This window comes from Natrix helvetica, assembly GCF_964273705.1.
Source record: "Natrix helvetica genome assembly, chromosome: 1".
In the NCBI taxonomy this organism is placed as follows: Eukaryota; Metazoa; Chordata; class Lepidosauria; order Squamata; family Natricidae; genus Natrix; species Natrix helvetica.
The window spans coordinates 183,776,973-183,802,678 of record NC_138548.1 but is presented as its reverse complement, the minus strand read 5'-3'; the positions used below and the strand labels follow the sequence as shown (position 1 = coordinate 183,802,678).

The 25,706-nt window shown below is 37.7% G+C and overlaps 1 protein-coding gene across 3 annotated transcripts in view; it reads right to left on the bottom strand.

Annotated features, from left to right (window-relative positions):
- The window catches only part of NRP2 (neuropilin 2), a 194,335-nt gene that overhangs the window by 23,243 nt on the left and 145,386 nt on the right, over positions 1-25,706 (bottom strand). For 2 of the 3 annotated variants that reach the window (XM_081937861.1, XM_081937862.1), the window contains exons 14-15: positions 24,847-24,943; positions 20,316-20,360 (exon numbers count right to left, since the gene is read on the bottom strand). In XM_081937861.1, coding sequence (XP_081793987.1) covers positions 20,316-20,360; positions 24,847-24,943 — 142 coding nt within the window. Of the gene's footprint in view, positions 1-8,783; positions 11,550-20,315; positions 20,361-24,846; positions 24,944-25,706 lie in introns of those variants that run through there. The other variant, XM_081937863.1, reaches the window with a different exon arrangement.

Sequence of the window (25,706 nt, the reverse complement as noted above, 5' to 3'; positions counted from 1 at the left end):
CCAAAGACATCATTCCAAGTACTGGTGCCAATCTACTTTCTACTATGTCATGGAGACAGTGAATATGATTTATAGCCAGTTCTCACCATAGTGGGACTGAAAACTGGTAGTAAATTTCTTTTATCGAGGGTGTTCCAGGACATTTGCCCTCATACAATATTTGTGTACTGCCTTGGGATGGAATTCCAAAGCCATCAGTGCCACTACGGCTGTCCAAGAGTTGTGACTTGAACCCAATCAGTTTTGTGACCTGCTGTATTGCTAAACTGAGCAGTGATGTCACCGGATGAATATGCACTTCGTTGACCACATAGGCTAGCGTAATGTGATTGTGTCTTCTCTTTGTGATTATTTGGTCAGTCTAAACTCCAGCACCATTGAGAAGTTCAAGTGAAAAGTAAAACTGAAGCAGTTAAGTGCCCTATGGCGCTTCAGTTCTGCTTGCTGAACATCCTAGTTTGGACCATATGCCTTTATAATATGATCTGTTCATTGAAGAAAAAGATTGGATTTAGCCAATATAGAAAAGAGCTTGACTCAAATACCCTTTTTATGCTTATTAAATCTTATGGTGTTTCTGATTAGCACTGTGCATTAGTCAGTCTACTATGATTGGAACAGTATACATAAACTATACATCTAAAAATCGTATATAAAATAAATAGCCAACAGTGTTTGTAAGAGCTGCAAAAAGTATTTTTAATTTGGAATGCTACATCTTCTAATATTTAAAGTCATAAGCTAAAAGCAAGCTAAGTAGTAAATATACCAGTATCTGGCTGAGGGGGGAGGGGTATGTGAAAAGTGTTTAAATCTATACTATTACTTTAATAAAACATACTAAGGTTCTAGAGATAGATTGTCTGAAAGATTTACAGCAAAGCTTTAAGCAAGACAGTTTTGCATTAGCAGAGGAACAAACATTTGGCACCAGCCTTCCTTCCACTAGGAAAGCAAGGGACTCTTGTCATTTCCTAAGAGAACATTTCCTATGGAGAGAAAACTTGAAGGAAATTATCTTGCATTATGGAAGCAGAAGAAAAAAAGCTGACACACTATCACTATCCTTCAGAACTGCTAATTACAGATGTTTACTTTGTGGATTGCATTAGAGTTCAGAGGAACAAGGATGCACACATTTTTTTAAAAAAAATACAATTTTAAATTTAGAATTTTAGCAGCATCCGCAGATACCTTTGATTCCCATCACCTGGTGTCAATTTATCCAGCTGCAGAAGTTTAGTATTGATAAAGGAAGTAGACATTTGAAAAGACAAAGAATTTCCTGACATGCAGATACAGAGACAACAATAATAACATCAATGAGCAATATTTGCCTACAGCCTGTTTATCTGTAATTATGGTATTAAGACTCTATCAGGATATATGGAGAGACAGAAGAATTCAAGTGTTAGATGCCCTTCCTTTTACCACCAAATTTTCCTAAGAATTCCAATTTTACAGACACAACTACACATTTTTCTAGAAATTCAGTATATAGTATCTCCGGTAGCATCTTTAATTAGGTGGATGTCTGAAAGCTATCAACTCCAAGGCAACTTTCTAAAAATGGTAACATTTCACATACATATCAACATACAGTCAACTAGACAAACAAAGCTAAATAATCTCAAAGCATGACTGAGACAGTGGTCCCAGGAGAGGGAGTTAGATTTCTTAGCTTCTAAATAATTATTGGGAGGAATCTGTAGAAAAAGGATTCCCCCCCCCCCCCCAATAAAAATAGAGTTAGATTACTGGCACTCATTGTCCAAAAGTTAATAAGACGTCTTTTAAACTGAATCTTAGGAAAAGCCAACAAAATCTGGAGGGCTTCCAGAACAGGTTGAATCATTCTTGGGCGGAGAGGGTGAAAGCAGTTTTGACTGCCAAAGTGCAAGAGAGGGGATGTAAGCCAAGAAAACATAGTAAACCAAGACAAATCAGGCAAAGAGGCAAACATGCAAGGAGAAAAGCATCAGTGGGACACATTTCGAGGAGTACACTGATTAGATGGATGTTGGCTTATATGTTAGATGGGTTGGAACATTCATTCTAAGCCAAGATGGAGGAAGGGGACAAAATGCAGAAAGCTGTGGTATGTTAGAAACAACTAGACAACCCATGCCCCATTGGGTCATTGTTTCAGAGATATTTCCTTACCTAAATAGAGAAACCAAATGACCAAGGGCAGGCAAAAAAGCAGTGGGAGAAAGTGTGATTTCTGACTTGCTGTTGGCTTCCTATTAAGCTTTCCCATCAAGGAAGCTGGTAGGAAGCATAGGAAATCTCTCTTCCCTTCCCTTGCTAGCAGGCAAGTAAGTGGCTGCTGCCGGGTGGAGGAGAGAGTGAGGGATTGTGAGACTGGCTGGAAAACTGTTTTGGAACATTGAAAATGAAGATTACATGACCACAGCAACAGTTGAGCAGCAGCCCGTAGCAGTAGCACTGAAGCAGTAATAACTTCCCCAAATTTCATTCCCGTGGGAGTGATGGGTCCCAGATTTTGTATGCATTCTGTAAGTTTTCCCATAAGTAACACCTTCATTGAAAAATTGTTGCCCTATGATGCACTGTTTCCCCCGGTTAGAGGTCATAACAACAAGAGTTTTAATAGTATATAGTTGCATTACAATCTTTTCCATGTATTTTCTTGGTAGCCTGATTTAATACTTAATACAAAGACTATTTCTATTCAGTTGAACTAACTTAACAGATTGACATATAATTTATAAAGTATGAAACAACTTTATAGCTCAGACATAATTCTAAAACACAAGACAGGTTTATGCTTCGTGTGCCAACTCAAAAGTAAGGAAACCACACTGTGGCTTAGCTGTTTGAAGCAGGCATATAGGAGGGGCATGGATTGAGGTGTTAGGATGATGAGGTTCAGATGGCAAAGAGAGTTCAATTCAAGCAAGCTAAAAATCTTAAGGTGAAAATTCCTTCACAGTATTATTGAGTAAACATATCAGGCTACCAAAGAAATTATGATTGTGCAGCCTATCTTATAAACAAATATTGAGGTTGAGTTGGAGATGGGAAGAGAACTCAAAAGACTGAAAGATTGTCTTACAGCTTACTTAACAATATCAATTTGTCTTAAGGCTTACATCACAATATCAATTTTATGTATAGCAAAAATGTCTGTGAGGCACAAAAAGCAGTGTGACTATTGCAGAATGATAGCTTGATGGCTAATTCTTGGTACTTAGGTAGGGTTACGAAAATTATATCTGAAACTTTCCGGAGCTGCTGGCAATGATTCCCTGTGTTCTGGGTTTATGCCCAAAAGATGCAACTGGCTAATGTTTACTCCATGATTCTACTCCAGGTGCTGTCTACACAGGACACTGCTGCTGCTGGTGGTGGTGGTATGTGTGTGTGCGTGCATGTCTTTCTGTCTGTATATGTATATGTATATACAGATATGTACATGTATATGCTAGGATTAGCATTTCAATATTTGAATGATCAGGTCAATGACAGAAGCTTCCCCCATCCCCACAACATAACCCCAAGTATATCTGTCAAATGGAAATGCTTTCAACAGTCTCACACAAAACTTCTGATGTCAGCTTGCCAGCTTCTTAGTTGGATACACAAGGGTTCTGTTGTGTACTGAAACAACCCACACTGGATAATCTTTTCTGATGATTACCATTTTGGACCCCAAAGTGCCACCCACTGGCAAGGAAGTTAAGTGTCCATTAAGCACAAGGGTTGCAAATTCCCAGACTGACTAAATCCGGGGAAGCAACTGTCTTTTCCTGCCCAGGCTTCCCTATCTGTCTCCTTCGGATGAATGTGATGATAGAGAGCCTACTGCTTGGGAAGGCTGATTTACCCCTGAATTTGTCTTCTAACTCTTCTTCTTCTTTTTCAGTTCTTACTCTCAAGCAAAGATAAGCCTCTGTCTTCAGTTCCTCTCCACATTCCAATTAACTGAACATATTTATTGCTAATAGGCATTTATTGTGGCCAAAATGTTCATTTACATTACAAATTCTGTCCTCGCTTTCTGTTTTACACAGAAAACATAACCTGCATTAAGATGAGCTATCTGGTGATTTAAGACTTATGTGGAAAAGTCCTCAGACTCCTGAGAGTGAAAAGACTTGATTTATTTATTTATCTTCTTCTATTATTATTATTATTATTGTTGTTGTTGTTGTTGTTGTTGTTATTATTATTATTATTATTATTATTATTATTATTATTATTATTATTATTATTATTATTATTATTATTCCACACTTAAAGCCAGGAGGAAGCATTAGAGCTGCTTCATGTGTGACATTTTGGATATATGCCTGTATTTGTACGTGCTGAAAAAAGGGAACATTTGGTGTATTAAAACATGTGTTTGGCACCACAGGGAACTGCTGATCGGTTGTGACACCCTGCAGTGTATACCCAGTAATGTCTGCTGTTTTTGCAATAGTTTCTCCTGCCTCCTTCCTTCTTGGCTCTCGCCCATCTGCTGGAGCCAGAGTTCTTACTTTGCCTCTCAGCTCAGCACAAAGGAAGGTGTTTTTTTTTTGCGGGGGGTAGGGAAGATGACTTGTGAGCCTAAAAAGAGTGGGATGGAAGGCCTGGGTGCCTCCATTTTCTCATATTACAATAATGTGAAGCAGGCAAGTACCAATCTAATACCCTTATATTTCAGCAAGTATATTCCCTTCCTCTGTATATGAGGTAGCTGAAGCCCACTAACTACAGCTTATGTTCTTTGGGGCAGTGAAACCTAATCCTCCAACCATCTCTCCTTCTATCTCACCTCAGATACGACTGAAGCCATTGCCTGCTAAGGTTATAGTGGCACATATTATCAAACAGGAAACAATGCAGTGGAACACTATAGGTGTTTTCAAACAGATGTTCTGGGAGGAAGGGAGGAGAATGGGTAGTTTGAGTGCTTTCAATACCAGCTGTTGACATTTCTTTATTTCGTTTTTTTTTTTTACTCTTTTTTTAAAAAGTAATGTTTATGTCTGGTAGGCGAGAGCTAGTTTGGCCTAGTGGTCAAAGGAGTTGGACTAGAAGTAGGAAAACCTGAAGTACAAAAGCTTTGAATCAGCCACTCTCTTTCAGGCCTAGGAAGGCGGCAGAGGCAAACCATTTTTTGAAAAACGTTGCTGAGTGAACTGCAGGGGCTTGCTCAGGAAGTCACTGGGAATCTAGTCTGACTTGAAGGCAAATGGATCTGATGGCACAATGGATCTGAATTCCCCACTTAATGCTACTTGTTTTGAAAAACCTGTCTAATTTGTAGCCTTCTTTGCCCAAGCTTTATTTTGCCTGAGTTTTCAGAGGACTAGCCATGATAGTTTCTTCCTGGATTTTGAAGACAAGTCCATTTATTATTGCAGAAAGATCTTTGGCTCACAGTGCATTTAATCAGAAACACAGAGGGCAGTGCTAGGAAAAGCAAGTACTCTGGGTTTACAGAACATTTATTTTCCAAGGACATATTCTAGGCATCTGACTAAGTGTTCTGTGCTCCAGGAAAGTATTGGTATATCCAAAAATAACCTTAAAGTGCCACACATCTCTTTTGTTGGAGTTATTTCTATCAGTTTGCCATTGTGTAAAATGGAAATCACTCACTCTTTTCCAATTACTTACCATTTCAATGTTTGATCTTCAGTCCCCCCCCCCTCCCTTCAGTATCTTCAATTGAAGCCAGACCATCATTTTTTTTGTCCAAATGTCATATGTGCAGCCATGAACTTGGTTATCTAAAAACAAGAGCCATTGGACCTTTGATCCCAGCAAGGCTTGGGATGTTAACTTCTGAAGAGTTCCTCTATTTGCATTTGTTTTTCTGGGCTGTTTTTATCTCCACTATAATCAGTCAAATTGTTTGGGGTAATGCCTAAGATGCCTATAGACCAGGGGTGTCCAAATTTGGGAACTTTAAGACTTGTGGACTTCAACTCCCAGAATTCCCCAGCCAGCATGGCTGGCTGGGGAATTCTGGGAGTTGAAGTCCACAAGTCTTAAAGTTCCCAAGTTTGGACACCCCTGCTATAGACCATCCCCCCAAATGCAAATAAATAGCAAAAGACCATTTGCATTCCCCTTTACTACTTTATCCAGCTGAGAACAATACTAAAGATGAAAACTAATCACTGTGATCAATTGAATACAATTGGAAGAATGTGAAAGATTTTAAAAGAAGACTTTGGCACATTGTTATGAATTATTTAGATGCATTCACTGGGTTCAGTCAACACGTTCAAGATGATTTTTCAGTTATACATTTGCCAATAAAAGACATAACACATTTTATATAAATAAAGCCTTCCTGCATTGCTACTTGTGCAGTTTGTTCTGAAGTGTGATGTTCGCAACACAGTGGTTCTTAGAAATAACAAAGTTTCAGAATAGTTGGGCTTTAAATAATCCTTTTTTAATTCTTGGTTAAAACTCCAAATATTTCCCAGCCATAATGAATTTAACCCTTTAGGGATTATTGATAGAATATGTGATGGGTTAGCATAGACAGAGTTGGGATGCATCCCTACTATGAGTTGATAAATTTCTTCTCTTTACTAATGCCACTTGAAGCATCACTTGATTTTATATAATTAAGTTAAATGTTTTTCCTTTTAAAAATATCCCAATGCTTTTAATGAACTCACAACACTACATGAATGTGAGTTATTGCTCCGAAATAACGGTACACAATCTGAGGTTCCAGAAGAGTGTGTGGGCCCTCAAATCTTGAATGTTCCTCCCCTCCAAATATTGCTGCCAAGTTTTTAAAGTAACAGAAGGTGTTATAAATAGAAATGGAGTAAACATATTAAATATAATTAATTCACGTGAAGCTGAATTACATTTAAATTGAATTTATTTATTTATTTATTTTGCTTCCATTGGGTTGAATGTGGATTCTTGGTATGATTATATTTATATTACATTTTAAGATATACACCAGAGCTAATGATTCTGAAATCAAATGTTTGGATAGAACTCCTGAAAAGCAGTCATCTTTCACCAAAGTAAAATTTGACTGACTGTTCTATGATCCTTCTATAAAGAAATATCTGAAATGTGCTAGTTCCGCCAAGAAATAGAACCACGTTTACTAAAAGTATTCTGCGTTCTCTTGAAATTCCTTTGGTGTTTTTTTTCTTGGTTTTGATATGGTATCACAGATTAACTTTATCTTTCATTTCAGTAGCAAAAAAAATCCCACCATAATGTCCTTTATTCAAAGTGTGAATTTTATTCCACTATTCTGAGAGACTATTCTTAAAATTGAGCCATATATATATATATATATATATATATATATATATATATATATATATATATATATATATATATATATATATATATATATATATATATATATATATATATATATATATATATATATATATATATATATATATATATATATATATATATATATATATATATATATATATTAAAAAAACCTTCTGATGGGCAAGCTGGCCTGATACCCAGCCTAATTAGCAAAGATGTTTCAAGTGTGCTTTTGGAAAGGCAGTTCCATGCCTTATTTTGTAAACACAATCCCGTGGAGACGATTTGAAATGATGTGTCTCATCTCCTGGGCATCTTCTCCGGGGAAATCTAGTATAATCATAATCAGCAACTAAACACTCTAGCAAATCCCAAATGAATCTTATGAATTGGCTCAGTCGATCAAGATGACTACATTCCTAACAAGCAATGACAGAAAAAAACCACTACACAGGAATCTTTCATTAAAGCCTCAATCCTCTATATAAATGGTGTGTGACCTTATTTTAAGATTATGCAGCACAAGATCCTATCAATAATGGCCAGGGCTCAATCTGAAATACCACCTTGTTGTTTCCTTTCCAGATGGTGTGATGGTGAACAATCACCATCACACCATCAGCAATAGACACTTTATACGATCACAGCCATGCTCTTTCAGAAATTAATCTCAGTTCAGTGATCCAATATTGAGGATTAGGATCCAATCTCAATTTCAAATGAAGCCAGGCAGTTAAAAGAGTGAAGATCCAATCTCATGTCAATTTGGATTTCCTCATCCCGAGGAAATTAGAAGAGTAATAGCAATTCATGGCAGACATTCATAATGTCTAGCTATTATCAATATTCACTACATTGTGCTTAGGTTGCATAAGAAAATAACTTGATGAAATCAAATCCTGTATTTGGGCATAGAGCTAAAGCCTATTTTACAAATGGGAGAAGTGGTACTAAACAGAATTACAGATCAACCTCTGTGAACAAGATATGCATATACAGATCTGCAATCTGTTCTTTCTCTTCTTATAAGATACAGTGCTCACATGAACAGTGCTTAAAAATGAGACCTGTCTTAAAATGGTAATGATTGTGGGTAATGGAAGTTCATATGGCATATTGGTTTTAATCTATTTAAATCTGAAGTCTCCAAAGTAGAGTGTCTGAACTCTTCCTATAGATGTAAGAGATCTGTACTGATCCAAAAGTGGACTGAGGGCCATAGCCAGTTTTTTTCCTGCATTACTGATAATCTTATGAGGCTTCCTGTCTTGCTTTTCCATAAAGTCAGAATCCATAATAATTTCAGACTTGGTTACAGTAATGCAGGAAATTTAAGGAGCTACAATTTCTCCTGATTTGTCTTAAAATTTTTGTGATATTATTTTACTTTCTGCCACTTCAGGGTGAGGGGACAATAGGTAGATACATATATTATATACATATGTCTTAGAAAATTAGAAGCATAAGATTCAAAGGTGAGATAAAGAAGAAAACAGATCTATATATAAAAATATCATTTTATTACATTCCACACAATACATTGTCAAGAATCTCAAAATTCCACAAGATATTTTCACACACAGGCAACTGAGTGATGCTGACAGTGTCACAGCTGTAAGGGGAGGAGTGAAAGGTGATGGTAAGTATTTGGGGTGGGCAGGTGAATCTTTGGTGAAATTTTAAAATGGGGTATCTCAATCAGGTTAAATACATCCAGACTGGGCATGTTTTTTATTCAGGGTGAAATAGATTATCCTCATGAATGTATTGCACTTGATTGCTGAGGGTGGATTGGGGCGAAATCAAGAAAACCATTGGGAGGAAATAGACCATTATTCTGCATTGGAGACCACAACTACAGAAAGTCAAAGATACTTGCTAACATATGACTTCCATTCTGGAAGATGTTTTCCTGGGTCCTACAAAACCAAAGGGCTAAAACGCAAAAAACAAAAGAGCAAGCACACCTTAAGAAGAGATACCAAATATTTTCTGAAATATGAGCTTTCCTTGTTCCGTGGCCCTACTTGAAGAATGTCCACCCCCTCCCCATTTTGAGATATCTGATGTGTGATCACCTTTTGCTCTCACATGTCCCTCCTAATCTAGTTAAAGCTTATCAGCACACACCCTCCTTTATTTTTCACTATGCACTTTGAAGAACAATTTCTGCATTAAACAGCACTGTGTGGCCTTAGCCCAGCCTAAGCAAGCATCTTGGCAGAATCCGTTTGCTACATGCATCAGAGCATGCTACCTGAATAACAGGGTGGGAGGATATGACAAACATCTCTAGATAAAGGGTGCCTCTGACAGAGGATCCCCAGCTGCTTTCATGACCATTGCTAATCCCACATAAATGTGGGGGTCCATTTGTTTGGAATCTCTCCTGCACAATTCAATCAATGGGAGTTGTTCAAAGCAGCGCTCATTTTATTGCACAAGTCTCATTGATTTCTTGAGGGCTTGCACAAGAGGTACACCCCTCTGGGGAACGCTCCCACAACCTTAAACCTCGAGCACAATAACATTTCTGCTATATATTTCTGCTATCATGAAGGCAAAAGGATGAATGGCAGTTTGAAGAAAGATGCAGCAACGATTAGTCATGACTGGATGTTTTTCAAAAAAGCAAAAACCATTGGAAATAGGATTCCATAGAGATGTATTTTGCTTGAAAATATATCTGATGGAACAATTCCAACCACCTTTGTGTATTGTAACATGTTAGTCTATATAAGGCATTTCCATTGCATTATTTCAGAGCAAATCAATAAAGAGAGGCTTACTGAGAATTCCTTTATGCCTTTTTCATTAAAAGATGCAAAGATATCTGGATTTCAGTACGCCCTTATTTCAGAAGCTTTAGTTGACAGATGTTACTACCAATATTTCAAGAAGCAACATGACAACAAATACAAACTCTATCAGTCAGCCATTAATGAGAATTTGGAGAAAGAAAACTGGGGAAACAGTTGTCTTTTGCAAATTATTTGTAAATTTCAAGGGGGGAAATCCTTAATCTTACTCCTCCCCCCCCACTCCAAAATCCCAAATGAAGTATCTCTTGAAGTGAGGTTCACCAATTAAACTAAATAAACCTCCATTTTATGGAGCTTCCAAATCCTTGGATGTACTGATATCTATGCATTACTCTAAGACTGGGTTTAACAGATAAACTGAACATTCATTATGAGCTTCTCTTTTATAAGGCAACTTTAAAAAATGTGTTTTGTTGGATTAATTCCACTACCAAAACAATGGCTATGTTTTCTTGATGTCTGGGAACGCAACACTGAACAGTCTGAGTTTTGACCATCACCAAGCCTCTCTTGGTTCCTCCCTTGCCCCGTTGTGATTTTTCCTTTTCTTTTTTTAGCTTGCCACAGTTAATTTGTTTTGGGCCAAGCCTTCCTTTTTTAAACCAGCCTGAGCTAGCTGACATTCTTAAAGGATCTCCGTCATAAACCCAGCCAGAGTTAGATAAGGCAACAAAAAACATTGCTCACTTTGCCAAGGAAACAAATCAGCGTCTTCGGCTTTAAAAAGGTATTCCAGGAGGCAAGCCAGAATGGTACACGCAAGTCCTAAGTAATCTTCCCAGGGAGCCATCCAGCCAATATCACACACATGCACACTTACATACATAGAGATATAGATTATACAAGCGCACACACCTATTCGCTTGCATACCCCTCATGACTTGCTCTTGAGTTTCCTTGCAAGGTGTCTACTGGATAAAACCCCAAATCAAGTCTTTGAAAATAGAAATGAAGGATCATTTGCTTCCAAAGAGACAGGGGAACTGAGTCTCTTCCAAGATGCAGCATTATAGTTTAAGAGTTTGTCAAAGAACAAGGGATTGGGGGAAGAGATATCTTGAGTTCACATATATGCTGGGCAAGGAGAAAAGTGCAAAATTGAGGCAACATATCTGAAGTCTGGTTTTGTTTTGTTTAAAATGATTGTGTTCCTGTTCCATTCTCAGCAATGCGAGCTGCGATCTTGCTCTAGTTTTATTGTTAAAGTCGGCTCCACAGCCAGAGGGGCCCCGTTGGCATAGTGGGAGGTTTTGTAGGTGATGGAGTGATCACTCTTCTTGGCCGCATAGCGGAACCGGTGGTAGTGGAGCACCAGGGCCAGCGCGACGGAGACCAGCACCAGAACAGCACCTCCGGCGGCCATAACGTAATACCAGTAGGCTGGAATGGGCTGCACTGACACCGTGTCCACTGTGGGCTCGCTCCCTGGCAGAAGGGTGCCCCCTGGGGGAGAGACAGAAGAATGTTGCTAGGTGGGAGGCATGCAGGTGGATTAAAAACAACAAGCACACATACACACACACATACACATGCTCTGAAAAATTCTGTGCAATTTAAACAAGGTCTTCCATGACCAAGCTATGTAGGATTTTGACAAGCAGGCAAATTAAAGCATTTCATTAATAGGGGAAGAGGGGAATGATATAAATTTTGTTAATAGCCGTTATACTTGATAGGAACAGACCTGTCCCACCCCCACTCCAATCAGTCCCGTCTAGCAGCAATATGGTATTTGTTTGTCAAGTAATGACAAAACATATCACTGTTTTAAACAAGTGACAAGAGTTTAATTGCAAAGTATGAAGAAGGTTGTGACAGGATTAGAGAAAAGATACTAGAGAAGAGAAGCATGCTTCATTCCTATAGGAAAAGGAAAAGGAAAAGAAACTGTGCTTTCACAGGCCATCATGCTCCAAGTTTTCCCCGAGCCAGCTCCAGCTTTGGAGTTGAGCAGAATACAGAAAATTCTACTTTGATTTTTATGATTTCTAGTATGACTTTCCAAATTCAAAGCTATTTAAGAGTGGACATATGGCACAATTTGAGGAATATCTACTCAAAAATAAATTCTACTGTACATTTCAATAGGGCTTCCTCCATAACAAGTGTGTCTAGGACAGCAAGCTAAGTATTACCTATATAATATTAGCTTTCCACTGATAACTGCTACAAACTCTATATTTAGCCTGTATTCTTGCCTCAGAATCTTTGACTTTCTCATCTCCCTTTTTTCTGGAATCTCTGAACAACTATCCTTAGTCTGGACTAAAGATATATTCTAAAGTTGCCTATCAAATTAATTAGTATGATCCAACATTAATTGATTCCCTCATCTACCCCCCTCTTCTCTATCATTGCCTAGATTCCCATGCCTGGATACTGCAATCCACACTGTTACTGGGTAACTCATACACCATCACCACTGAACATCAGTTCTGTTCTATAGGCTAGAAATGATACAAATTGTGATACAGTTGAGTTTTCTTCTTCTGCCTTTTATCTATTTTGTCTTTTACAAGATCAGAAACTAAGTGCTTCCAGTAATGGCTAACTTGGGGAGGGGGCTATTATCTGTTCCACATGTCTTAAATATATGGTCAAAGATGAATTGCTGCTCAAATAAAGGGGGATTTCCTTCCTAAAAGAAAGGTGTAACATATACAGGATGTATACAGGTGTAACATGTAGGAATGCTTTCATTTACTATATATTATTAAACAAGTAATCAATTAAAGATAAAATAAATGGATATATAAATCATATATATGTGTGTGTGTGTGTGTTTGTGTCTGTGTTATGGTAGATAAAACTTATCTATTTATAAGTGAAACCTAGCACTTATTGGCTAAAAATATTTCTTCTTCATCTCTTACAGACATAATGGTAACATAATAGTATGGATCTAGGCAGAAATTCTCACCAATTAATTTTCATCATTAATTAATTTCACTTCCAGTTGATCCATTCAATTTAAGTTGACTAGAGATACAAATTAAACCAGTCAGAACTTACTTATGCCTGTATATCTAGATGTATTGTTCAAAAAGCTCATGTAATCAGGATTCTTTGGTATGAATCAAATATACATATTAAAAAAAAACACTTCACTAGAATCATTGCCCAAGGTGCTGAACAACACAATGGAACTTAGTCTAAATAAACCAATGTAAATAGCAGTCCCTAAGATGCTATTTCAGAAATATCAGCTAAGTTTTAGCTGATATTATCCCACCATCTCAAAAGGTGACAATAATTCTCCTCAGTCAGACATTGGGAAACCAAGCATCATCGTTGACAGCTCTTCCTCTGTACTCAGCATTTTATATTTTTATTAAATAATAGCTAAAACAAACAAACAAAAAAGAAAGCAGGAACATTTCCCCTTCCTCAAAATGTTTAGCTGCCAGCTTTTTAATCAGCCTCATTAAAGGTTCTGGGTACTCATTCCTAATTTTAATACAAGATACTTGTTGATAGATTATTTTGTGCTTAGATTTTTTCCAATGTACAGCTATACCAGAATGGGATTTAAAACATCATTCAGAAGACAGGCTTTTCCAGAAACAGAAAATGACAGACATTTGTAATAGAAATGTGTAAAGGGAGAGGGAGGGAGAAAGAGAGAGATCAGCATAATCAGCAGCAAATGACCTTCCATCTCTGCTGAAAAGTTATTTATTGGAAGAGGTAATGAAAGGAGACCTTTCTGCTTACCCTCCATCCTGACACAGAATGGAATCAATCAAGGGGAGAATGTGCAACAAAGCTTCCACTGAGCCTGTTCCAGACATTGCTAGAGAGCCCTGAATGTCAAGACCCTCCAGAGAGGGAATCAGCTTGCGCGATCCTCTTGCCCAGCCCACCCAAAAAAAAGGTGGTTTAGGGGAGCTAGGAGACTGTTCCTTTCTGTTTCCTTTCTTCATCAACTCACATTGGGATTAGGAAATGGAATGCTTGATGGTCTCCAAATAATTCTGTGAAGCAGTTTGAAGAATTTTGTCTCAGGTAAATTGACACTAAGGAATGATTGGCTTTCCTTAGCGCTCTCTCTGCCCATTCCACTATATTATCAATATATTTTTAAATTTTATCCTACCTTTTGTGAAATGTAAATTTGTTGGAGGAGGATCAAAAACTTAGAATTAGTAGGGAACATTGGTTGTCTTCAGTGATCCTATCTTTAGGGCAAGGTCCTGATATATCATAATTCTGGATGAATGCCTACTATGGAATGCCTGCAGGCCCAATCAACGTTCCAATCATTCCATATAAACTCTGACTAAATCTCCAAAGTTCTAAGAAGGTGGGATGCTTCTCTGATCTATGAACTAGATTTATAAACATATTTTGGAAATGTGGATTCCCCCCCCCCATTTAATAGGAACATTGCTTTTTGCGTTCCTCATGAACCTATCTGACTCTTATCACTATGAATAACAAGCAGAAAGAGGAGACTCTGCAAAGAACTCCAGAAGTTTCAGCCAAAGGGCATATGGATGTCTGTGGGTGGTCTGGTGACAAGGGTTTAGAATAGATGCAAGCAGTCAAAGGGCAAGTCTCCATTTAGGGGTTCAGCCATCTAACAGAGCAAATAAGCTTGGGGTAAAGTCTCTTTGGAGTGACAATATACTCTAATAAAGTCCAGAGCCTTGCTGAACCCCTAAATCCTTCCTTTTCCCCAGCCTGGGAGAACTGAAGCTACTACTGATTCCAACCCAACTTCTCTCTTTCATAAACAATATACCGCCAAAGCTTGTCTGTTTTTCTAATGAGAATTATGATTTGCTTCAAATATCAGGATGAGAGGTTTAGAAAGAACACTGCTAAAACAAACCTGAGCAATAAAGTTGCCCGTCTCTTTTGGAAGGATGAACAAGGGAACACTTATTTTGCTGCATGCTGAACAATGTAAAGCTCTCCATTCAAGTCTCCTTGCTTTGCCACCCAGGTAGCACAAGAACAAAAACACAAATGACAATTTCATCTCTAGTTACTTGTAACCAGTTAATTGGTATTTGATTGCTAATTTTAAGTTTAGATGCAGCAAATTTCTGCCACCCCCAAAATCAGGGATTCATATCCATTCAAAGCCTGCCTTTCTTTCTCAAACCTAAGCAAGGCTCTGTTCTATTGAACAGCCCATGTATTCTACTCTGTTCTACTGGAACATCCTTGATATTTCATCTGCTTTCATCTTAGACATGCCAAAAACCAAGGAAAGAGAAGTATGGAATCCATATTCAGTGGACTGGGTGCAGGGCTGGGTGTGTCTTCTAAAAGGAAGGGCATTAAAAGGTTTTGTGAAAACAGAACAACAGAATTAGAAGGGATTTTGGAAGTCTTCTAATCCAACCCTGTGATCAAGCAGGAGACCCCATACCATTTTAGACAAATGGTTGTCCAATCTCTCTTTAAAACATCCAGTGATGGAGCACCCTCAACTTCTGGAAGCAAGTTATTCCATTTATTAATTGTTCTAACTGTCAGAAAATTTCTCCACAATCTTCTTAGATTGAATCAAGCCCCCGGCCATCTTCTGTAATATACAGAAGGATAAATATAATTTATGAGCACCCGAAGCCACTATTTTTTCTTCCAATCTCTTGTTCCTTAGTAGAACTAATTTGAAACAACAGGTTTGAGTGTACTATCATATTCATTCTATCAAGAAGGTTTTCCTTTACTTCTGCCACTTACAACTATGATGTAGGAATAAACAATGGATTATGGTTGAAAATGGCTGATCCCTATTGTAACATGAAGAATTGGTTAAGAAGACCTTATCACAAGGATGTGAAATAGCAAGATTAGCATATAGAACAGGTGAAGCCTTGGGAATTACTACTAGTTGCATTTCTCAGCACTTGGTGTGATAGAACGTTGTTCTGCATCAGCAGAAAACAGCCCCTTATATGTTGTCCTTTAAGATATGAACATTTTTTCTCAAACTAAAAGGAAAGTGGGACTCTAGCAGCAATAGGCAGGAAGGAAGAAGAAAAAAATTAGAAAATCTATAGTGCTAAATAGAAAGCATCCACATAAGTAGCTCAAGCTGTTGGCAGGTGTCCTCTGGCATATAATGTTTTACATATTATATTTTCAAGATGGGCACTTTATATTTTTCTATTTAAAGCATATACCTAAATATGCCAAAAACAGATACGATGAGCAGGTATTTGAAAACACATGCCTCTTCTTGTGTACATGTAAGAGCAAACACAGATTTGTTGTTAAGCAATGTATAAACTGAAAATGCCAGGTTGCTACTTGGAGACTGCCCTCATACTGTCACTAGCGTGAGAAATTAGAAAACAGAGACTTTTTTCTATTGGTTCTCCCTATGCTCATTTTAGCAGCACATTGGGCAGGAAAGACTAGAACATGAAAGGCTGGGAGAAGGGAATTCTTTGCTGGCTTGTGTGTGTATGAAACAACATGGTTTTGCTTCCTTTTGCACAGGCAAATTTAAAGACATTAAAGGAAATCTTGGCCAGTTTCTCAAAAGATTTGCAAGTCCTTTCTAAAAGAGAAACACTCTGCATGGAAGGGAAACAATCTGTAAAAGTCTTCCTATCTTTTTCCATATGACCACATCCAAATTGTGATGCTAAGAAGAGAACATTCTGCTTTTTGGATTAAGGTGCTTCATAGTAGGAAACAAGCAATGTGTCTCCAGCTATTCTCAGAACATCTGCCCTTCAGGATTGTAATTGCAATTGTAGTATATATTTTCAACAAAATTATTTTTTAGATCAGCAGTGTTTTCACTAAGCATAGATCCCCCCCCCCCAGTGGTAGGTTCCTACCAGTTCGGATCGGTTCGGCCGAACTAGTAGTGGTTTGGCGGCCTGGGTCGCTGGAATTGGCGGCGACCCAGGCCTGCCATGCCCCCGAACTGGTTCTCCGGGTGGAGCCATAGGTGCCGCCATCTTGTTTTTATTGTACTGCGCATGTGCGTGCATCAAGCGCGTACGTGGGTGGCGCACCCACAAGCAAACCGGCAGTAGCAACTGCTGGGACCCACCCCTGCCCCCACCCCCGCATTTTCAGAAATAGTTAGGAATTTTAATTTGCTTGACTTTTTGCACAAAGAATCTGGAGAATCCAATAAGAATTTGGAAATCAGACTGACAATCATTCAACTTAAAAGTGAGGATTATGCATTTCTCCATAAAAATTTAAAAAAGCAAAATAAAGCAAGGCAACACACATAGAAGTTTAAGATTATCAAGGAAAATATAGGGTTGGATTTTACTTCATAACATCTGAGCTTTTAAGCAGTATGGTGTGAGTGTTTACATAGAAAAGCATTTATCCGTACGAATCCACACCTGTAGCCTAAGGAAGTACTGTCCAGACTTCTCCCAGAAGGTGGGGAAGCCTTGGAATTAGACCTCAGGCCTTGGCCCAGTTTTCCTCCAGTTAGAAAGAGAAGCTATCAATAACTCTGGAGACTAATGTACCCCATTCGAGATGTGCAAAGCTATTTTTCCTGCCTAGGAGACATCATTCTCCTCCTTTACTTTAAGTATTCAAAACAAAAGTTCATCCTATACTTGCATTTCTAGCCAGATACCCGGCATTCTAAATCAGGATGGATAAGTGGTTCTATTCTAACAGACTTTTAAATCAGCCCTATGTTTCAAACATAGTACAATATCAAAATCTTTCTAATAAAATATGGATTGGTTCGAGCCAAAATGTTGCCTATACTCCTTGTCCATTCCACGTAATGTGGGTTTAATAGCAAATTTTAAAAGGCCAATAAATGCTGCACATATGTAAGCTTTTGTAGTTATCTCTCACCAATCAACCAATGTGAAATGATCACTTCATCCATCATTCATTTTGCCTTGCTGCATCTACTGTACATAGCCTCTTTGCAACATTAGCACAACAGTCACAATTGCTATCACAAAACGACAAAGTTTGAGATTAAACCATTACACTACTTTCAATTGGGAAAATAAGCCAACAATCATGCCAAGATAGCTTTAAGAAAACCCCTCTTCTTTAACTTAAGACCTAAATAAAAAGTTTTGAAGGTCAATATACCTTTCATCCTTGGCTATAGCAGACTTTCTACTAGGCTCTAAATCTTACTGCACAAGGACTTTGCAAACTATTTTTCAGAACCAAGCCAGCTTCTCCAAGCTACTCAAAATACATTTCTTCTGGAAGTCACAGCCAGCAATGTCTGGCAATATGTTGCCAATAACCTGAAATTGCTCAAGGAAGGACTATCTATCCATTAATCAATGCAACAAAAATGATTTAATCTGCACTGAAAGCTTTTGGAAACGAATCCTCTTCCTTTTGGCCACACTAGAGTTTTGCATTTGACAGGGGAAAAGCAAAAAGCCCTCTGAAACAAAACAAAATGAACATTTTCCCCAGATTAAAATTCCTCCCCCCCCCCTCTTCCTGACAGATACACAACAGCACATCTCCACTGATTCAGAATCAAGTTTAATGAGCAGGACAATCTCTCTGCATTCCTTTCCCCTTTTGCTTCCTCTACAAGTTTTATCAATCTAAGCCATCCCATTTTCTTTTCTTCAGGCCAGCATTAAGCTATTAAATGCACCATTTCACCCTTCTTCTCTCAGACTAAATGTCAACCTTCAAACTCAGGGTGACAGTTGTTCCTCTGCTGCAGTTCCCTCCTCCCCTACACCTGCTATGGTCCCTGCCTTGGCTAAAAACATAATGCTAAATATTCATCACTGCCACCTCATTGCACTTCTAATTCACTCTGATTTGGAGGTTAAGCCTCTCTGTGGTGGCCATTTATTCCCCCCTCTTATATCTTAAAGCTTCATTGCTCCTTGCCTGGTGTTGCAGATGGAGAGGAGTTCATTTGCATCTTTATGATCTCTATTATTAGATGGTCTGATTCCTAATAAAGCTAGATGTAACTTCTGTACTAGCCCTGCAATGCAGATTTATCATTCTTACAATTCAGGTCTGGGCAACTTTACAATGACCGTCTTTAACTTTATCCATGTTTACCAGTGGCTAGTGTAGGATTACTATATCCAGGCTGCCAAAATCTATCTGCTGGTTGGGAGCAAAGAGATACCATTTCTTTTAAAACTCTGCTGTCCTTTAATGGTTATCTGGATTTCTGAAACCCCAATAGGGTAGCCCTGTGTGAGGCTGCAGCACATGAAGAAGGCTTTTGGGGCTGTTTTTGTGCTTTTTATCCCTTTAATTTTTTTTTAAGGTGTGAAAAATCTACTCAAAACCTTTTTTAAAAAAACTTACTGGCAGGAAACTGAGCTCCTGCAACTTGACAGTTTGCTACCAAATATTGTTGGTAGAGTCCCTGAGTTTTAGAAGATTTCACAGCGACATATGGCCTTGAATTACCCATAGCTACAGTATTAGCTATCCTTTTCAAGGCAGTATTTCTAGAAGATTTTCAATTAAGCTACACAACAGAGTTAAACAGATTTTGTTGCCGTCACTTCTGAACCATAGAGAGAGGACAGAAAATACGTTTCAACTCCCATTCATCTTAACAATGACACCTAAGTGACCATCTTCCAAATAATCAGTGCAGGATTTGCACTCTATGCAGGCCATTTTACCTTTTAGGTTTATGAAAAAGAAAAATTCAGTGGAAGAAGCATTTGCTACCCTAATGCGTTGAACCTAGGCAGATTTGTTAAAGAGAGATATAACTCTATTTTTGTTTAAAAAAGGTAAAGCAGTAAGTTTCAAAGTGTGGGTTGAACTTCCCAGGATATTGTGCAAGTAAAAGCATGCTTGCTCTTCCCCCAAAGACATCTTCCAACTGGCATGAGGTGAGAATGCACATACAGATAGGAGGACATACACACCCATTATTTTTATTTATCAAATTTGCAAATCACCCAGCCCACTCAGAAATGATTCATTAGGGTGCTAATACATAAAAGCAAGCAGATATGTACAACTTTAAAAACATTCTGCAAGCATTCTTATAACTGAAACTGACTCAAGATATTTTATAGAATTAATTCTGTATTTTACACTATTTTTAAATCCTCACACTTAGATTCTGTCATACTTAAAAGCTTTTTTATTTGCATAGCATTTTTGTGTTAGTTTTGTTTGGTTGCATCTCACTTTCTGCACACACATTCATTTTTAAGTATTAAAAAAAATCAGAAAATAAACCATGCAGTAAAATAAAGGCAAGTAGAAGAAGAAGTGGATTTTTACCTGAAATTTCAAATGTGTGTTCTCCAGGGAAAGCTGCAATAGGTTCTGTAAATAAAAAGGAGAGCTGAAAGTAAGTGTTTCCATCAGCAAATTATAGATACTGAAGATAGTAACCCTTATGATCACAGGGCGTATCTTGAAACCTCTAATCTTGAAGAACCTCTTTCTCAATTTGTACAAGTGGTAGCCAATTTTTTAGGGGGTAGGGTAGGAAGGATATTCTGTATTCACTAAGGATAACTCTCTAAAAATGTGATTGTGATAGCAGACTTTCCACTGGGCCGGTCATAATAGGATGTGTTCTTGCAATAGAAACACAATTGCAATTGTATTTTCTTTTAATTTTTGGCCCAGAAGATAGAATGGTAGGTGATAACAAAACTGATAAGCTAATGGACTGAAACAGTGTTGATTGCAAAGCACACAAAGTATCTCAGAGGATGTCTACATCTCTCATCCTCTTCCAGCTCACAGGTTGTTTGATGGATAAAATGGATTAACTTTATGGATAACAGCATGGCTTCCTGAGAGAAGACCTTCAGTTGTCATACAGTAAAGTTTAACATGCTATATTGATTGATAGCTTGGTCCCATTTGATACAGTGAACATTTGTAGTAACTCCTATAACACAGTACATGCTAAATGCCACCAACAATGGTGGTGTGCCTTTTTTGAGGAATAACACAAGACTTAGGCAGGGAAGCAAAGGAAAGCCTTCTTCCTTTCTCCATGCATCTCTCTTGTTTTGAAAACTGCAGGTAAGTTATTCCTTCAAGTTTTAAAATGAAGTAATAAAATTACTGGAGTGATAAGCAGGAGACATTACACATCATTAATGTTAAAGATTAAGACTAAGTTGGATGTAAGATGGGAGGATATAATAACAGGTTTCATATATTGGAAAGCTTCCCCAAAAGGAGGGAAGGGAAAGGATAGGAAAGGAAGGACACCTGGAAAAGGAACGTAAGATGTCATTTCATTTATAATGAGTATCAAGAAGTACTTTCTAAAGCATAATCTATTATGTATGGCAATGTCTGTTTATGAAGGTTTCAAGCAGGGATCCTAATTATAGCTTAGAGTTGGTTAGAGATATTGCCTTTTTCCTCCCCAAAATAGGAATAATGTAATTTTTAGTGTTATATCACAAACTCCATTTATATGCAGGTTTTTAAAATCACTTTAATCACTCAAGGCCATCCATCTCATGGTAGTGATTCTGGGTAGCAAACAGTGAATAAAAACAATTTCCAAAAAATCTGCAACAACAAATATAATGTTCAGCCCCAATTCCAGCATAGTTTACAGATATAGACACTAGGTTTGACAAGTTTAAAAGGGGAGGAGGGATAGCAGTTTTTCCCATCTAACCTCCATCTAACCTTTTCCCAGTCTCACCCATTTTTTTTTAGTTCTCCCCTATAGGATTCCACAGCCCGAAAGAAATTCAAAATACTGACACAGAAATAGATACTTAGCAGAAATAATATGTTACAGGCCCCTGGGGAGGGGAGAGTGGGAAGAAACGACCAATGTGTTTCACTGATTATTTTTCTGACAGAAAAAAGGAAAGGGCTTTATTATTATTATTTTTAGATGAGTTCTGTATTACATTTGGAAATGGAGTCCCTTGGTTTAACTATGGTTTCAATGGAGTGCTATGAAATAATCAGCCAGTCTAAAAAAGAAAGTGACAGGTCTCTGAAAAAGAAAAAATAGTAATATTGTGAGCTATTAGATGCTTTCCTCAAGTTGAAAAGGAATTTGATTACTTCTCTGGATTACAATTTTAAAACAGAAGCTTGTCGGTTTCTTTTTACAGTTCTGTGGGGTGTCTCTGTGTGTGATTATGTATGCACCCGTATGTTTCAAATACTAAATGGTTTAAAAGAAACATCGGTGAAACATTTGAGCTTGACTTTTTTTGTACTAGATATTGCCTTTAAAAACTATTATGAGAAGAAAACTCTGAGACAAATAGGAGCGTTAGATGGGACACTTTACAATTAAAAATGGTGTAAAGAAAAGAAGTAAACACTCATCATCTCAATCCCAAGACCCCATCTCAAACCTCCCCATTACTTCTATTCTCTTTGGAAATACTCCAATTCATGGAACTGCAGTCTCTTCAAGCAACTCCCCACATTACTCAACAAATCAAACAGCTATGTTCACAGCAAACCAATGCTAATCTGGGGAGCAAACATTCAAGCATGTCAATAATTCTACAGAACCAGGTTCTCAAAAGCTGGAAAGGACATGCATTTATTGTAAACATGGAAATTGCATTGTAAATGTATAGAAGATTTCTAAGTCATTACCTGCAATGGTAACAAACATTTACTTGCACTGCAATACTTAACTCCTAAGGAATACAACTGTGAGCCAGTTTTGTGTATTGGTTAAGGTGCCAGGATCCAACTCATGATATCAGAAGTTGCTTTAAAAAAAAAAAACTACCTGTGGAATTGATTTTCTCATCTGCTCTACCTAATGGGACTGAATTAGGGAGGTATCTACTTGACCATTTCTGAATGTTATCATGTTCTGGACTTTTAAAATGTCTCAGCTCCTTTTGCTTAGGTAACAGATATTCAGATGCTATTATATGCTATCAAGGACAGTGTCTTTACCAGGACTTCAACTACAACTACCAAATCTGGGCTGCAAACCTACAAAGAACCATTAGCCAGAAGCCAAGGAAAACACAAAAACGGAACACTGCTGCCATCTACTGGTTGCCTGGAGTTTTACAGCCAAGGTAAGATAACCTTTTTCCAACTGATGACATCAAAGACAAGACCCGCCACTCCTAAGGTGCTCTACTACTCTCTTATTTCAGTGGTTGACAGCACATACCACAATGATATTAAAGATGACAGCATGCTGCCTTACCATAAATTCTGTTATTAGTATTTGGTGTCATTAGTACTTGGGCACTGATGCAAGTATTTGTGTGATGGGATCATTAATGCACCTGTCATTATTACCTCCCTCCAGATGTCCATGACAGCAGAATAACTGGCATATTTTTAGGAGTTTAAAATATTGCAATTTTATTTACTGGCTTGTGAATGTGAGTTCTCATGTCAGCACCCTTTTCTGGTAGATTATTTCCTATTAATAAGGGTTCCTAATGATCTCATCAGCCCTTTCTAAGTAGTGCCGACTAATGGCTAATTTGGGCTCCTGGATATTTTTCTTTGATAACAATCTTATTATTATTATGAACATGCCATTGCAGAGACACACATTAATCTCTCAGTGTGTGGATAGGAAAAACCATCAGTACCAGCTTTCCCCAGGCACTCTTGCTCCTTCCAGGAGGAGAGAATAGGCTAAAAGAATGGGTGAGACTTGCTTTAATGCAGCCAGGTTTCTGTCTGCTTAACAACCTTAAGATAAGATTGCCTGCAAAGATGATTGCTATGTGACCTCTTGACCACAACTATAGAAGAATCATTGGCACATAAGAGCTATTGAACCAAGATGCTATTTGCTGGAGGGTAACCCATTCCTATTAATTTTGCCCCACTGCTCCTTGCTAGTCTGAAATTGAGCAATATACATACTGCAGGGGGGAAGGGGGAGAAACAGGTTGTCCTACATGGGACCATCATCCCACAACCACTCATGTGCACAGCCATTGGCCTTCTGATTGTTTCTGACCTTTTCCACACTATTGGAGAGGGTCATGGGATTCTTAACATTAAACCAAAACATAGAAAAATGAAAACTTCCTGTCATTCAGAAAATTTTAATAAAGGAAATCCTTCAGAGAGGAGTTATTCAAGCCTAGCCTTACTTCTAATACACTGATTATATGAGCAACACTTTCTGTCCATGTGACAGAATGCATTTAATCAACTTATTTTTTTACCTATCTTGTTCAGACCAGAGTTTTGTAAGCTAAGTCTGAGCAATTTTTCTGGTGGTGGTGGTGGGGGCACAAATGGAGATGACACTTAGCAATGCCATAGCCAATGCTTCTACATCCCTACTGAAAACCAAGATCACCTGGTTTGCTTTGGTGTTAATTGGTAGATTGAATGCATGGCTTATGAACTACATGAAGACTGCTTCTCATGAAATAGGCACCCCAGGAAGGCCACTTGGAATTGGATTGGTACTAAGTTAAAATACTCACTTCATATTTCCCAGCTAGCATTTGTTATAATAGTGAAAAGTGAGAATCAGTGACTAATTTGCATGCACATGATCAACTTGCCATCTGGAACAGTCATCACAGAGGTGCAACTGCAAGCAGCCCTCAGATACTCTACTATTTTTGTATGAAAATGAACTATAAGGTAGGGAGGGGGGGACTCCTACAATGTACTCAGTATCATCACAGCAGAAGTGCTATGGTTCAGATTGATAGCTTTATACACCTTATATTTCAATACTTGTTATGTGGTACAAGGAGAATTACATCAGAAATAAGAGTTCTCCCTCCTTCAAACTTGCCAATTCTATTGTTTGTAGATGAGTTTTTGCTTTTTATTACAGATCAAATTTATCCTTACATACCCATGCAGTTCTCCAAAGAGGTATCAGTGCCTATTCGGACATCATCAATGGCAATGTCTCCTGAATGCCCATTGTTTATGGTGCCTTCAAATACAATCTAGGAGTGAAAATAGACAGAATAATAAATCCACCAACCGCCCCTGCATATTTCAAGACAAGGGATTAAAGTTATTAGATTTTCTTAGTGTTTAGAAGTTTCCAACTGACAAAAAATGTAGTAAAGCTCAAGAGAACTCTTGAAATGTATCCATTATCACCAATTCCCCAAAGTTAAATCACTTTTTTTTTAACTTTAAAAGTTACTTGGAATGGAAATAAATATTGGCTGCCCACCATTCTTTTTGACCAAGCTAGAGGCTCAGCTATCTTCAGTTTTTCCTAATCCATTCTTGCTCTCTTAACCTTTTCCCAGCTTTTGACATCCTACAGAAATTTAGTGTTTTATTTAAATTAGTGCCTTAATTAAATTTACATTATTTCTCTGATAAGATACAAACCAGTGCAAAAAACCATAGTCTTCCAGGGGATAGTGAAAACTTTATCTTAACATAACCTTGTATTTGGTTCTAAAATTGCTGTAGTTTCAACAATTTCATATCATGTATTATTTATTCATTTATAGTTTAATATCTGCAAACCACCAAGAGTCCAGTAGGTCTGAATAGTGGATAAATGGCATTAAACAAATAAGGAAATAAACTTCATTTGCTGATTTGGAAATACAGAACTTGAGCATAAGCCTCAAATATTTATTTATTTATTTATTTATTTATTTATTTATTTATTTATTTATTTATTTATTTATATTTGTATGTATGTATGTATGTATGTATGTGTGTATGTATTTGTGTTACAACCCC